At 30.2% G+C, this 15,919-nt stretch overlaps 2 protein-coding genes across 3 annotated transcripts; one reads left to right on the top strand and one right to left on the bottom strand.

Annotated features, from left to right (window-relative positions):
- Positions 1 to 1,240: 1,240 nt before the first annotated feature.
- On the top strand, positions 1,241 to 2,751 carry LOC114194115 (transcription factor GLABRA 3-like). 2 transcript variants are annotated; one of them, XM_028084176.1, is made up of 3 exons: positions 1,241 to 1,644; positions 2,171 to 2,431; positions 2,555 to 2,739. In XM_028084176.1, exons 1-3 carry the CDS (start codon positions 1,517 to 1,519, stop codon positions 2,670 to 2,672), a joined length of 507 nt encoding a protein of 168 aa, XP_027939977.1. In that variant the 5' UTR covers positions 1,241 to 1,516; the 3' UTR covers positions 2,673 to 2,739. The 2 variants fall into 2 exon arrangements, with proteins under 2 accessions (XP_027939977.1, XP_027939978.1); XM_028084177.1 differs by having other exon boundaries at positions 1,249 to 1,644; positions 2,558 to 2,751.
- Positions 2,752 to 3,582: 831 nt separating this feature from the next.
- On the bottom strand, positions 3,583 to 5,470 carry LOC114194114 (protein KTI12 homolog). The gene has a single exon (XM_028084175.1). The coding sequence runs from the start codon at positions 4,743 to 4,745 to the stop codon at positions 3,837 to 3,839; it is 909 nt and encodes a 302-aa protein (XP_027939976.1). The 5' UTR covers positions 4,746 to 5,470; the 3' UTR covers positions 3,583 to 3,836.
- Between the last annotated feature and the right edge of the window lie 10,449 nt (positions 5,471 to 15,919).

The following is a 15,919-nucleotide window of genomic DNA, read 5'->3' as shown; positions in this document are numbered from 1 at the left end:
GTTCAATTTAGTTATCCAATTATTTAAAAATGTTCAATTTGGTACTTCTCCTAAGTTAGAGTTAACACCGTGTCCGTACATGACACGTGTCAAAATGTGAAATTTTTAATTTTTTTTGGTTCAATTTAGTACCATATTTTTAAAATGATCCAATTTTGTTCTCTTCAATTTGAGATCAAGGTAGTAAATAAGCTTAATTACAACTTATATATACATGTTAATTTTTTTTTTTGAATTTATACATCAAATCACTACACCTATTCAAATTATTTTATTTTTTACAAGTGTACAAGATTTCAAGTGTAAAAAATTACAAGGGTAAAAATGTAAAAAATAGGGATATTATATTGAACAAAAAATTTAAACAGATCCTATATTGAAAACAATTACTACCATTGTCATGTTTCAACATGGTAAACTGTCACATCACTTGGCACGATGATAACATGATATGTGACAATTTATAAATTTTTAGAAAAAAAATTGAAAATTTTATAATTTGACACATGTCATGTAAGAACACAGTGTTAACTTCAACTTAACAAAAAATACTATATTGAACCTTTTAAAATAATTAGAAGACTAAATTGAACCAACAAATCATAAAAGATTAAATTGAACCAAATCAAAAAATTAGGAAACTAAATGAGTAATTATATCTTATAAAATTAAATATATTCTTTAGCATAATTAGCATAATGTTATAATTTTTTAAAATTTATTAAAAAAATTTATTATTTATTGAAGATTATTGTTTTGTGATATTAAAAGAAAAAAAATGTACTTTTGAAAATGTCACTGTGATTCATGGTGTAAATATTTAATACTAATAATACGTACAGTTAAACTCCTACCTTAATTTTTGAAATTCTTGTAATGTGTAACTTGTTTAAAAATAAATTTAATTCCATTGAAATTTGATAATAAATCAATTTTAACATAAAAATTTAAAATTTAAGAAAAATAAAAAAAGTTAAGATATTCAACATATTTTAAAATAAACAATATAAGTATAAATTTAATTCAAAGTAGATAAACTCATGGATTTGTTTATTTTAATACTTTTTATTTTTTTAAATAGGTTTCGATATCTGAAGAATTAATCTTTTAACTTTTAACTAAAAAAAGCACCTAACTTCACCAGATATACACAGTAACAATGATTGAGAAACAATATATATATATATATATAAAGTCCATTGCAGATAAATTCAGCAAAAAGAATTTATGTTATCTCCATCAAAATAAAAAGTTCCATTTTTAATATAATACAGCAGAAAGAGGACACGAAATATGATCCACCAAACTTTGAAAATTAAATTCATTTTTGATCTGTGAGGAGAAAGGGGATGAACACCCTCTCTCACCAACACTAACCATTAACTGAGTGAGCAGGGTTGAAACCAAAGAACAAAAACGTGTGTTGTTTTTCTTTTGTGAGCAAAAGAAGAAAGTGATAGTAACACTTAGTGGAAGTGATAGTCCTGCATTTTGATGACATTTCAGAGGAACTACAATGGCCAACAAGGGAAGTCCAATGCATGAGAAGATGCAGAAAAACCTTTGCACACAACTTGCTGTTGCAGTGAGAAGCATTCAATGGAGTTATGGGATCTTCTGGGCACCTTCAACCACTGAAGAAAGGTACAAACACACACATCTTGCTGTTTTTGTTTTGTTTTGTTTGGTTTTGTCATATGCTACCAACATGTCTCTTTTCTGCAAGCTTCACTTCCTCTTCGTTAAGTCTTGAATCCCAAATTTTGATTGGTGAAAAACTGACATGGAAGTGTGCAAGAGAAAGATGTGAATGGTATGAAACTTTAGTCAAAAGGGTCACTTCACTTCACTTCATCACCTTGGAGAAAGAGGGTGTAGTGAGGATGAACTGACACAAATTTTTTCCAGGTTTTTAACTTGTTTGGGTCTAAATTCAGTGTATACAGCTGAGTTAAGCACTTTAAAAGGAAAAACTTTAGTTACTATTTATAGAGAGTAGAGTCTATCAAACATCATTAACTTGTTTCAGTTTAACCAAACACTTTGTTTTGAAAATTTATCCATGTACACAGCTACATTAAGTATTCTGAGGAAAAACAAAGGAAACTTGGTATCTATGATGTTTTAATCTGATTGGAACATGACTTTAACTTATGTTTATGTGTGAAAGGGTGCTGGAATGGAGAGAAGGGTACTACAATGGAGACATCAAGACAAGAAAAACTGTTCAAGCCATGGAATTGGAAATGAAAGCTGATAAAATAGGTCTGCAGAGGAGTGAGCAATTGAAGGAACTATACAAGTTTCTTCTTGCAGGTGAAGCTGATCCACAAACCAAAAGGCCTTCTGCTGCATTAGCTCCAGAGGATCTCTCAGATTTGGAGTGGTATTACTTGGTTTGCATGTCCTTTGTTTTCGGTCACAATCAAAGGTACCAACATTCTTAGTTCCTTCTTCATTAGTACAAACCCTTCTTGTGCAATTTTTTGTGGTTTTTTTCTTTGGATCTGGTTTTGTTGTCTCACCATGGAAGATTTTTCCTTCCCTTGTCAAGTAGTTTGCCGGGGAGAACACTGGAAATTGGTGACACAATCTGGTTATGCGATGCTCAACATGCAGACAGTAAAATTTTCTCTCGTTCTTTGCTAGCAAAGGTTGGATTTTACTTCTGAATTTGATTCAATCAACACAGTGACTTACTGTTCTTCATATGTATTTTTATTACTGGTTTTTAAAGTTTACTAAAACTTTAAAAAAGTCATTGAATTGAATTTATTTATCTATCATTCAGTGATTCTTTTGATTAAAAAGAAAAAAACTGAGTCTGATAATAATAATAATAAGAGTTTGCAACTTTGCACCACTTTTCTTTTTGCTTTTTGCTGATGACTCTACTGGCATAGGATGATGAGATGAGCATAACCCTTAATTCTGAATTGATTTTGTGAGTGGATATATACTGTACTGAAAGTGGTGCATGTTGGGCCTTTTTGTGTGTCATCTGAAATCATTTCATCCAAATTCATGAGAGTACCACTGCATCATATATTTACTTTATATATTGTGTGAATTTAATCTTTTTTACTAAATTTTGATATTTTAAATATATTTTATGATAATATTTGAGTTAATATTACAATAAATCATAAAATGTGCTTGAAATGTCATGTAAAAACAAAATTTAGTTAAAATGATTAAATTAAATTAATCAAAAATATTGAAAAAAGACTAATTTTGAATTTTATTAAAACTTAGACAAAAACATATTTAATTCTTAAAAGTATTAGTATAATATTTATAGAAATAACAAATTTAACTTCAATTTGAGAAAGAATAACACTTTTAATTTGAAAAAATTGAGACGAAATGAATGTGCATGCTAATGAAAATTTGTTTTCAATATTTATTGTTATATATACACGTCGAAAATACATTTTCGTTATATTAACACTTGTCAAGAAATCACACTGAAATATAATCCGATACAACTCAATAATCAATACCAAAGATGGGGAGAGAATTATGTTTTGTTTAGCGAGGAAGAAAAAGAGTGAACTTAGCTTGTTTAAGATCCGGTTTTCATATCTTACAATGAAAATATTTAAATTATATAATTCTTTTCATTCTTATGATTTTGTTAAACCAGACCTGAGCTAGCTACTAGGGCTGAGAAAGGAGTTTGAACGATAGTACAAGAAACCAGAAGGGAATAAAAAAACCAGTTTATTCTATAATAATGATGTAAACTAAAAAGAAAAACAGTTTCTGATCTTAAAATACAAACATGACATCCTTTAGCACACAAGCTGAATTGCAAACAATTCATATACTGTTCTTCAGGATGTTCCTAGTTCTCTGTTCAAGTAGTCAATGAACATTCTTTTTGCACTGTCTGCATCAGAAGGGGGTGGTGGCCCACTTAAACTTGTTTGCCCTGTCAATTTTATGAAGGTGCGTCGCATTCTACGTAGCTCCGGCAGCCCAACACACCTTGAAATGTTGATTACAGGCAAATCTTTTCCCACGGAAACACCGTTAAGTGGTCCTCCAAGCGCTTGAGATTGTGCTTCTACTATGGCATTTGTGACTTCTTGTGTTGCTTTGTCCAATTCATACAGAGAATTTGCATCAGAAAAACGTGAGGTTTGAGTGGCAATAGTTGGTTGCAGAATCTTAACATCCCTGGTTTTGGAGTCCACCTTTTTGGTTAAGTAGGAGACAACATCTATAATGGCAGAGGAAGATTTCTCTGTCTCTTCTCTGTGTGGCCATAATTCAAACAATGGAGAATCCCACCTGTTTCTTCTTTCTGGTTTCTCAAACCTTCTCACCAAATCTTCAAAAATTGAATCCTCATAACTGGCTTCTCCTTTCTCCCTGCGCTCTTCGTTCCATTTCCTACAAAAGGTTTCTTCTACGTCACAGTACACCACACAGTATCTGATTCCAGAAGCTCGAGCCAAGCACCATAGCTCGTATCTGTAACCCTTGATGCTATTCAAAGAATCTACTATGATGATGCTATCTTTGGACACAGACCTATCTACTTCTGACCTGAGCACCCCTCTTAAATTCTTCTCTGAAGGCATGTTTGCATAGCTTTGGTTTCGATCAAGATGAAAACAAGCTTCGTCTATGATTCTCACTTGATGTTTTGATTCTGATTCTTTTAGAGCTTCAACTAGACAGAGTGCAGCTTTGGACTTCCCACTACATGGCTGCCCACACATTACAACCAGTGCCATTTGAAAAAACAAATAGTCTGATGATACTGGTCTCTCTTTAAAGACACAACCTGCAATATATCAATGTAGGATAAGAAGTCAACAGCAGAAAAAACAACCCATCATGGACACACATCTCCACTGTAAATAATATGTAAGCTGATTATCATCACCCAATGAATATGGACATAATTCAAAAGAAAAAACCCAATGACAGTCAAAATGTGTAAAAAGAGTGACACACAACAATATGACCCAGTTTACATGAACTTGACGCAATGACCCAGTTTACATGAACTTGACGCAAGTACTGACAGAATAAGAAAATATGAAGAAATGAAATAAACTCCTCTTTACAATAAGCTTTTAGAGAAGTTATCAAAACAAGTTCCTCCGTAAGTCCTTTCTACAAGAGAAAAATAAGAAAAGTCGAAATTAGCTTCTACAAAAGTTAAAACTAGCTTGTGCAAGGGCTAATTTGTAGAAACTCTCCTGGTAAAGCTTTTCATTCTTTTAAATTTTACTTGCGTATAAGCTAATTTTCACTTACGAAGAAGTGAAGTTCATTTTTTTGTTCTTCTTGTGTTCTCTGGTAGAAGAGCTTATAGTGAAATTCATTCAAACAGGCGCAAGCTAATTCAAAATGAGCTAAGTTATGCATCCCAATGCCACTTCTATCAATCTACGTAAATCTCAAGAGAACCATGAGCGGTGGAGTTTTTTCTCAATTAACAAGAAAGAATTAATAATACCCAAATACTAACTATACAATAATATACCTGCCACATTCACAGGTTCAAAACACAATCAAGTAACCAAGATTATCATCACATACAAACTACAATTTTTTTTGTTTTATCTTTTAGATCAACAATTTGAGGCTTTTTTTCTCTTAATAATAAAATAAAGGAACCAAATGCAATTATTTTTATTTTGAGATGTGAAGATGGAAGCAAAGCTTATTCTCATTTCATATTACAACCAAGAGCTAAAAAAAAGGAATGACAGATTGAGATCCTAACATATAATCAGAAATAAAAGTGGTACCTTTGAATGAGAGGTTCAGAAGTACACCGTCACCGTCAAACCCTCGCAACGTCGAAAGTGTGCACGACGCGGTGTCAGAGACAATTATTTGGGCCTGACACGGCCTTATTTCTGGACGCGCAGAGAAGACACGCTATGAATGTAAAGAACGCTAGCGAAAGAATCAGAAACAAAAGACCTAACCTTTTTTTCTCATTAATTTAATACTTTAGTTATATTACATTTAGGCTTAAATAGTGATTTTTTCCTACGTTTTGTTCGGTTTTTATAATGCGGTCTACTTTTGATTTTTTAATTTGATTCTAACATTCGACAATTTTATTTTATAATAGTTAATTTTTTTATTTTTTTTTATTTTTTTTATTTTTTTTATTTAAAAAAGGTACATCTGTCAAGTTTATATTATGCCACGTGTTATTTTATGATTATTTTAATTTTTTTCAATTTTTTTCAATTTATTGTTAATTTAAAAACAAAATCCACATGTCAAGCTAATATCATGCCACGTGTCAGAATCAGATTTTTATATTCAATTTGGTCATAATATTCGTTAATTGTTTTCAATTTGCTCCTAACCTTTTTTTAATTTAGTATTTTTTTCCTCTCCAAAGACAAAATATAATTTGTATATACATGATATATGGATATTCTTATTAAAATGCATATTTTTATTAAATATTTTTAATTTAAAATTAGAGTTGGTTTAAAATTAAATATTTTTAACCTCTTAAAATTTTAAATTAATGGTGTTATTGTTTTTTTTCGTTTTAATTTTAAACTAACTCTAATTCTAAATTAAAAATATTTAACAAAAAATATGCATTTTAATGTATACAAATTAAATTTTGTATCAATTTGGAGAGGAACAAACATGTTAAATTTAAAAAAAAAATGACCAAATTGAAAACAATTAACGAATATTAGAATCAAATTGAATATGAAAAATTGACTCTGACACATGTCATAATATTGATATGAGCTTGACACGTGTACATTTTTTTTAAATAAAAAAATTAAAAAAAATTAAAAAAAAATCACAAAATAACACGTGGTGGTTACTGTTCACATCCATTAACTATTTTAACAGTATTAGCAAAAATGACCAAATTGAATAAAATTAACCAATATTAGGACCAAATTGAAAAAAAAAACAAAAGTAAGACCACATTGAAAAAACCGAACGAAAACTAGGACCAAACTACTATTTAAGCTTTATATTTAATAAAGGAGTTTTGATTTTACGGGTCTTAATTCAATCCTTTTCACCAATCACATTTTCATTTTATAAATCTTTCTTTCTTTTTTTCAATACAATATATTTTATGCAAAGAAATTTTAATTTATTTTATTATATAATTATTTAAATATCTAATAGTATTATTTTTAAATATAGTTATTTAAAATTTATAATTAATATATTTTTCTAAATATTAATTAACATATTACTTATATTTATAATATTATGTAAACATAACTATTAAAATATTTTTATCAACATAATTATTTAAATATTAATTAATGTATTATATATATATATATATATATATATATATATATATATATATATATATATATATATATATATATATATATATATATATATAAGTAGTTGTGTCTAAACTTCATAGGCGAATAATGATTTTTGAAGGAAGAGAGAAGAAAGAAGAATGAAGGAAATTGGAAATTTATTGAGGTCACGCTTTGAAGGAAGGAGATCAATGGCAAAGTGGACTAACTTGGCCCGTTTTCGCTCATCCTACCTTTTGGCCCGCAAAGTGTAGGTCGGGTTAGCCCGCCGCACAGTTTAATATCTGATTCACTTTTCTGACCCGTCCCGTTTCATAATAATTGACATTCATTTTCTATTCAAATAATTTCAATTAGTTTACCTAAACAAAAACAAGAAAAATAACAACCAAGATTATAGCTAAAGTACGATAGTAACATGTCATTGCGAGACAGGCCATTGCGAGCCAGCGGGTTCAACATCCCAGCCCGCCCAACATTTTTTTGTGCGAGTCTGCGAGTCAACCCACCTGACCCGAATTGCCATCTCTACTTAGAACTTCTCCAACAAAATTAAATTCTATATAGAAGTTATTTATTTGTATATAAAATACTATTATCAAGATTGTTTAATTATCAAAAGATATATATTATTTTAAAATAAATGTTTTTTAACAAAGATAATTAGAATGCCCTAAACGAGTAATTTGGGAATCGAAATTGCAATTTTATATCGGAATAAAATTAATAGTTAAATCTTATACGAAAACATATTACCCATAAAAAAGTACATGGAAGATGCTACATATAGAATATTTAAAAAATAAAAACATATTTTGTTAACATATATTTTTAACATTGATATTGATAAAAAATAATAATGTATGATAAATTTGTTGGCTTTGATTATAATTATCTTTACAATTATAATAACGATTATTTATGATATGAAGAATGATGTAAAATTATATATTTTTTTCTGTTAAAATTCGACCCTCTTTTATATATCAATTTTGGTGGTTGAAATTAGTGCAATAAGATGTGGTTGAGAACCCATAACACTACCTAATGAGTGAAAAACAAAACTGAATTTCTAAATGAATGCCATAGATACATTGAATAAAACTAGCACATAAACGGATCACAATATCAAGCATGACGCAAACACCAACTTCAAGTCTTAAAACCAATTTATAACGATAAGTCATAAGTTCCTCTTCGTTTCAGAAAACTAACCGCCCCGACACAAAAATTCAACATTGGTGGAAGAGGAGTGTTAAAAGAAGGTTGTCTTAAATTAGTTTTCTCTCTTAGTGCTCTCTTTACGTTTCTTTAAGATTTAAGATTTAAGATTGCCAATTAGATTTATTTTTGGATGGATATTCAAATTTTCGAATGAATCGCAAAGAAGAAGAAAGAAGATTGAGGGTTCTTGAAATTTTAGTGAAGGATAGAAGAAAGAGAGGATTTAGGATGTTGAAATTTAAAATTAAATTTAAATTACTTTTTTATTTGAATATAATCTTATTTAAAATTTAGATTTTTAATTTTTAAAAAATATATATAACTAAAATACAAATCTGATATAAAAAAGTTATAAAATACAAATAGGTAGAGAGTTTGATAGAATTTGACAGAGAAGCACATTTACAAAATTTTCAATTCCTATATAAAATATTAGATATGATACAGTATGAAATATTATGCATTTTAACAAATTTTAGGATTAGATATGAAAGATATAAATTATATAACAAATATAAAAGATATATTAAATGAGAAATTTTTTTATTTTATTTTATTCATGTAAGAAAATATAAAATATAAAATATAAAATATTTGTAATATTTTAATATTAATTTCTTAATTTTAAAATAATAATTAGTTTATAAAATTCAAAAATATTTTAAAAAAGAAAAATATTTTTTAAAATTAATTTAAATAAAAAAATATTAAATAAATATTTTTAATAATAAGTCATATACTAAATTTCATAAGAGATTGAACAGATAAAATAGTCTTTAAAAGTTTATTATTGAATCTTATTATAATGAATTTGAATTTGAAATCGGTAAAGAGAAATTGGAATTAATTAACGTTTAAATCAGTAAGAAGTTATTAAAAAACAGCTTGTCCATGTATCCTTTCTAAATAATAAAAATAAAAAATAAGAAAAGTCAAAATTAGTTTCTACAAAGTTAAAATCAGCTTCTAGTGGTTTATCTCTTCAACCAAAATAAAGGAATAAATAGTCACGTTAACCTGAAAAGGTTTTTTAGAATAGATACTTTCTATAAGCCTACTGCAATTATTATTATTATTATTTTGAAATGCGAAGATGAAAGCAAAACTCATTCTCATTTCATGTTACAACAAGTGTTCCAAAAAAGAATGACAAATTTGTTGGAAAAAAACTCACACATATAAAAAGAATAGAATATGCAATTGTGGTATTTTTTTATTCATGGAGAATGAGTTATTATATAACTAATTACAAACAAAATATTATCAAACCAAACTAAATTTTAATTTAATTTAATTCTATCTAATATGTTATATTATTAAACTAAATCTTAGATATTCCAACTAACTAAAATAACAACTCATTTAAATTTAATTCACCAAATATAAAATACCTTATCACTTTGCTAAATAAAAACAACTCCCTAATCTAACATATAATCTAAATATTATGTAATAAAATTAAAGATTATCTAACAAAATTAAAGATTCCGAACAATCTTCTATCTCCATAACCGACTTGCTTTTCTCTTTGACCAACTTGATCTTCTCTTTATCCGACTTGATCTTCTCTTTGATCGATTTCATCTTAATCTTAACTGACTTACCCTTTGCTAGGTTCTTTATTGTGTTTGTGGCCGACTTGTCATTAATCGGGTTCCTCTGAATAGGTTGATCTTCCTTTAAGAGATTGGACAATTTCCACGCCTTCTTCACACCAAACTCATCATCTGTTTCAATTTGTTACTTCTCATATTGCATCTCCAGTACAACTCTCCGATCCTTCTCGGCACGCAACTGCTCTTCTTGTTCAAGATCCGAGCTATCCACAATCCACACTAAGCTATCCGAGCTAGCTAGACGCTTTATCGAGCTATCTAGGCTCTCTACCGAGCTATCTAGGCTCTTTGCTAAGCTTTTCAAGGTGATCACTTGCTCCCCCAAATGATATTGGCACTCCACTTGCTCCACCAACTTAATCAAGCTATTCGAACTTCCCACTGAGCTAACTGAGTTGGCCTCATGCTCCATCGAGCTCTCCACATGCTCCATCGAGCTATCTTATATGTCCACACTCTTTGCTAAGCTTTCCAAGCTATCCGCACATCTTGACGACCTCTCCATGCTACTGGACTGATTTATGACACTCAACCTTCTTGCCGACTTCTCCACTTGTTTTTGCTCGTCCCCCGAGCTACATCCCATCATCAACAACACTGCTTCTTCTTCAACTTCTTCGGCAAGATTGGTTGTCTCTTCTCTTTCATTTTCATATCACATTGCTTTAATTTGCTTACCGGACTCTTTCTCTACCACACCGTTCCAAATTGATCCCGCACCGCCTTCACTGCCCACACGTTTCAAACACCTTTTCTGCAAGATGCTCAACTCCAATTTGTACATCCAATTTTTCTTCTTTTCTACTTGGGCTGCTAGCCAACTGTGCTTGTCCTTCAAGTACAATACCTGATTCTTTATCAGAATCGAGTTTCCTTTCTCCACTATCTGACCTATGCTTAAAATTTTACTCTTCAGCTCAGGAACATAGTAGACATCTCTGATTTCTCGAACCCATCCATCCTTTTCATGTGTTGTATTGTTCCATGCCCTTTAATCACCATCTTGGGATCATCTCCACTTGACACTAATATGTCCTCCACCTTGGTGAGTTCGTTGAAGAAACTCTCATCTCTACACATGTGATTGTTTGCTCCAGTGTCTATATACCAAACCGAGTTGTTTAAACTAGAGCTGTCAAAATGGGTAACCCGACCCAACCTGGCTCGACTGATCACTTAGTTAGCCAACCCAACCAGGCTCACTTATTAGCGAGCCAAAAAATTTGAACCTGGCCTGGTCCACCACGGGTTGGTGGGTTAAACAGGTTGGCTCACGGGTTCACTTAATTAAAAAAAATACAATTTTTTTATTTAGTCAAAACTAAATTATAATTATAATTAAAATCTAAATAAACTTTAATACAATTCAAATACAAACCAAAATCACAAAAATACAAATTATCTATGTGTTGGCTAAAAAAAACAACCTAACATGCTCCAAATGCAAAACTCAACTTAATAAAAAACACTTGTGTGACCCTTTATTTGCGGGTTGGCTCGTCACCATGGGTTCAACCCGGGTGAGTCGGGTTCTAGATGAGTCAAGTCAAAAATCAACCCTATTGAAATTTGTAAAAAAATTTCAACCCAACCCGGCTTGAACCCGTGGTGAGCCGGGTTGGCTCGCGGGTTCCAACTCATTTTGACAGCTCTAGTTTAAACAACCTGGACTAAGCTCGTCACATGATCTCCTTTCCTTCACATAGTCCGATCGTAACTTGGCATCCGATTTACTGCTCCTGAGTTTGACATCTGAGTTTTGCATAATCGTTAAAATTCTTATCTCCTGCTCGTTGTCTTCTTTTGTGAGAAGATTTTTCTCCTTTTTTTTCAGTTTGACAAAACTTCGCTATATGACCAACCTTGCCACAGTTGTAGCAACTTGCCGATCTGTATTCTCTTGCGTAGTGGTCGTACTTGCCACACCTGAAACATTCCACTTCTGACTTTGACAAATCTGTTTGGCCCCTTTCTTGACCACGACCATGCCAATTCTGCTGCCTGGTTTGATTTGTGCTCTCTTCAACATCATCTTTGTCACGTTCACCTCGACCTCGACCACCTCGTCCTCTGCCTCCAGGACCTCGGCTCTGAGTATTCCGAGTTTCATTCAAATCAAGTTACGCTTGTAGTACTTGATCAAGCGGTTTGTGCTTCTTCCCTCTCCTTTGTTCACGGGCCTCCAATGACCCAGCGAGTTCTTCTACTAAGAGAATTGACAGGTCCTTCACTCCTCGATGGTGCATACGATGCTATCGAAATCATCTGTTAGTGATCTTACAATTTTCTCCACAACCCGACTTGCTAGCATTGGCTCTCCATTCCTGTCGAGTTGGTTGGCCACCTTCTCTACCCAAGTTATGTACTTGGTTACCTACTTTTTATCTTCCATCTTCAACCCTTCAAACTCTCCTCTGAGAGCTTGAAGCTGGACTTGTCTGACCCGGTCGTTCGCTCTGTATGCAACCTCCAGAATATCCCATGCTTCCTTTGAAGATGCAACATTTGCAATATTCTTGAAGCACGACTCGTCCACAACATTGTACAAAAAGTACAAAGTTGACTTGTCTCTCACTCGTGTCTTCTTTAGCGCGGTAATCTGGGCGGTTGTCTGATTTGCATCATTTGCGGGTTCTTCGTACCCGGTCTCCACTATATCCCACAAATATCTTGGGATCCCCGAAGAGTCTTCTGTTAGAAAATGATTACTCAAATAATACTATTAATAATAAAAATATAAAATGATATCAATAATAATTATTAAATCAATAATAATACTAAGACAATATATAAAACAATGAATATTAATCAGAGATCAACAATTATTTTAACAATAATAAATAATAGATAAAAGGTAAGAAGTAGAAATATCCTGGGTTGAGGCACGCATAGCGCTATTCTTAGAGAGAAAACACCCCTACTGCACAGGGCTAAACAAATACACAATGATATGTGTTTCAAATCATATGCGTTTCTCTCCTAAGATACAACAACCCGTCAGATTGATCGAGTGTAGCGAAAGATTTCCGAACCTTATGAACACCACTTGTTAGCAAATATGCATAAAAAAGATAAAAACATAAATAAAAGGAATTCCTTAGGCGTGTTGGAAACACTGTCCTTAAGGATTTATCCGCAGTATATGCGCAAACCCCCCAAGATACAACAGGAACATCTCAGATATATCCCGAGGATAACAGAAACTAGCAAAATAAACTCCTTAAAGAGTAAGTAACCCAGGATATAAGAGAAGAGAGAAAAAGAAGAAAAGTAAGAAAAAGAGAGATCAGAAAATGGTTGTGTGATGAAGGGATTTAAAAATCCATGCTCTGTAACTGAAGCCTAGTGTTGAAAATAATATCCCATAAAATGTGGATGTGGGATCACCATGTGGAGGAGATCTCGATGCACCATCCTTAAAAGGAGGGAGGCTTGCTCACGTTGCAACAACAACAACGCTATTATTTTTGCAATATTATTATAAATATATAACACCATTGTCTTAAAGATAATATAGAGAAGAAAAGAAGAACATTTCAGAGAAAACTCTAATGTTTATTGTCTCTGTTATTGTATCTTTCCCCATGCACCTAGGTGGTATTTATAGGTAGAAAATGGAGACAAAGAAGTAAATAGTAATAAGAATATAGTCGTTAGCCATAAAAACCATTAACCCATAAATTAAAGGTCTATAAAAACATGAGTAACAGTAGAATTTTTATTTTAATTATTTATTTTTTAAATTATATTAAAATATTTCTAACATCTTCATCTACAGACATCAATTATCATAATTGGTTTTCTTCATCAATTGCGACATCGTCATACCATTCACAACTTTTGTCATCTCTCACTTTGGTGCACTCCTTTCTTCCTTTCTCACACTATTTCACCCTCTCTCTTTCTTTCACTCGGTACTCAGAGCATAAAGCTCTTATACCACTTTGTTGAAGAAAACTCACACACACTAAAAGAATATGCAACTTAACTCACTATGGTGTTTTTAATTGATGGAAAATGAGCTATTATATAGCTAATTACAAACAAAAAAATTAACAAACCAAACTAAATCTTAATATAATCTAATCTTATCTAATATGTCATATTATCAAACTAAATCTTAGATATTCCAACTAACTAAAATAACAACTAATTAACTTAAATTTAATTCACCAAATATAAAATATCCTATCACTTTGTTAAATAAAAATAACTCCATAATCTAACACATAGTTTAAATATTACCTAACAAAATTAAAGATTATTTAACAAAATTAAAGATTATCCAAAAAAAAATTGAGATCCTAATGTATAATCAGAAATAAAGTGGTACCTTTGTACATCGAGAATGAGAGGTTGAGAATGCACCGTCACCATCAAACCCTGACGACGTTCAACATTTAATCTAGAGAGAGAATAATGATTTTGGAAGGAAGAGAAGAGAGAAGGAAGAGAAAATTTACAGTTATGATAACGATTATTTATGATATGAAGAATGATGTGAAATTATCATTTTTTTTTCTATTAAAATTCGACTCTCTTTTTATATATCAATTTTAGTGGTTGAAATTAGTGCTATAAAATGTAGTTAAGAAATTTAACTTTTGTAAAATATATAAAGATTTAATTGGTACTCAAATTAAATATTTAATTGTTTTTATTTAATTATATCTCAATTTTCTTTCCATTTGAATAATGTTGTTGTTTCCGTTACATTAGCTTTAACCAAATTTAAATTGTGATGACTAGACACACTAACAAAAAATACGATAACACAAATATAATTAAACTTTTTTTTACTATTTTTATTTTCTGTACATCACAGTACGAATATATGAATAGAGAAGGAATTTAAATATTTTTGTTTCTGTTTTAAAATCAAATTTATAATTATGATGAAATTGTGTTTATTTTCATTATGTATACATTAAAATATTTGTCAAATGATTATTTCACAAAATAAAGAAAGTTAACTTTAAGTTTGATTTAATTTCACAATATCGAATTAGGAAAATAAGATTTAAATTTTATAATTTAAACATATTTGAGTTAATATCATTTTTAATAAAAATACTAAATCAATAAAAAATATTATTATTTTAAGATAAGGATGAATGTAAGAACAAAAAAGAAATAACAGATATGTATATCTTATAAAAAGTCATACATTATTCGTACTGATGCTAATATTTAATCAAATAAACCATTATTTATTAATATCGAGACAGAAAAAACAATAAATCCCTATATATTCCTAATTATATTATAAAATAATTACTTTTATGTGAAAAAAAAAGAGAGAACAAAGTTGGATGAAACATTACTTCATTATTTTTGGATCTAGACACACCAATAAGTTGCCAATATGACTTAAGACAAATTGTTTTATAAAAAAAATCCAGAAAATTATAAAGAAAAAATAAATTAGTTTTTTAAAGGTAAAATTAATTTATGGACTAAATAAAAACTTAAAATTTAGAGGGTAATTATATGAAAAAAGAATTTTTTTTATATTCAATCTCTATCCCAGGATAATCTAACTAAATGGGAGAGTCATGTAAAAAAATTATTATAATTTACACTTCTTAATAAAGAAAACAAGTTAATATTACTTTTGTATGTATAAATTTCCTCTGTTCAAATAATTTTATTTTATCATCCAAACAAAATTAATTACATATTATTTTTGAAATATCATTCTCTAAATTGTGATTGGTATTAGTACGTGAATATCAATAGACAAAAAAGTACCGATGAAAAGACGAAATGATCATTTTTTTT

This window comes from Vigna unguiculata, chromosome 8 (assembly GCF_004118075.2).
Source record: "Vigna unguiculata cultivar IT97K-499-35 chromosome 8, ASM411807v1, whole genome shotgun sequence".
Lineage (NCBI taxonomy): Eukaryota > Viridiplantae > Streptophyta > Magnoliopsida > Fabales > Fabaceae > Vigna > Vigna unguiculata.
This window is presented reverse-complemented; position numbering and strand designations above follow the sequence as displayed.

Excerpts from the sequence above, each read along its gene's own strand:
- LOC114194115 (XM_028084176.1), top strand. The coding sequence starts at position 1,517 with ATGGCCAACAAGGGAAGTCCAATGCATGAGAAGATGCAGAAAAACCTT. Across the intron at positions 1,645-2,170 it reads CCTTCAACCACTGAAGAAAG|GGTGCTGGAATGGAGAGAAG; the intron begins GTACAAACACAC and ends TATGTGTGAAAG. Across the intron at positions 2,432-2,554 it reads GTTTTCGGTCACAATCAAAG|TAGTTTGCCGGGGAGAACAC; the intron begins GTACCAACATTC and ends TCCCTTGTCAAG.
- LOC114194114 (XM_028084175.1), bottom strand. The coding sequence starts at position 4,745 with ATGGCACTGGTTGTAATGTGTGGGCAGCCATGTAGTGGGAAGTCCAAA.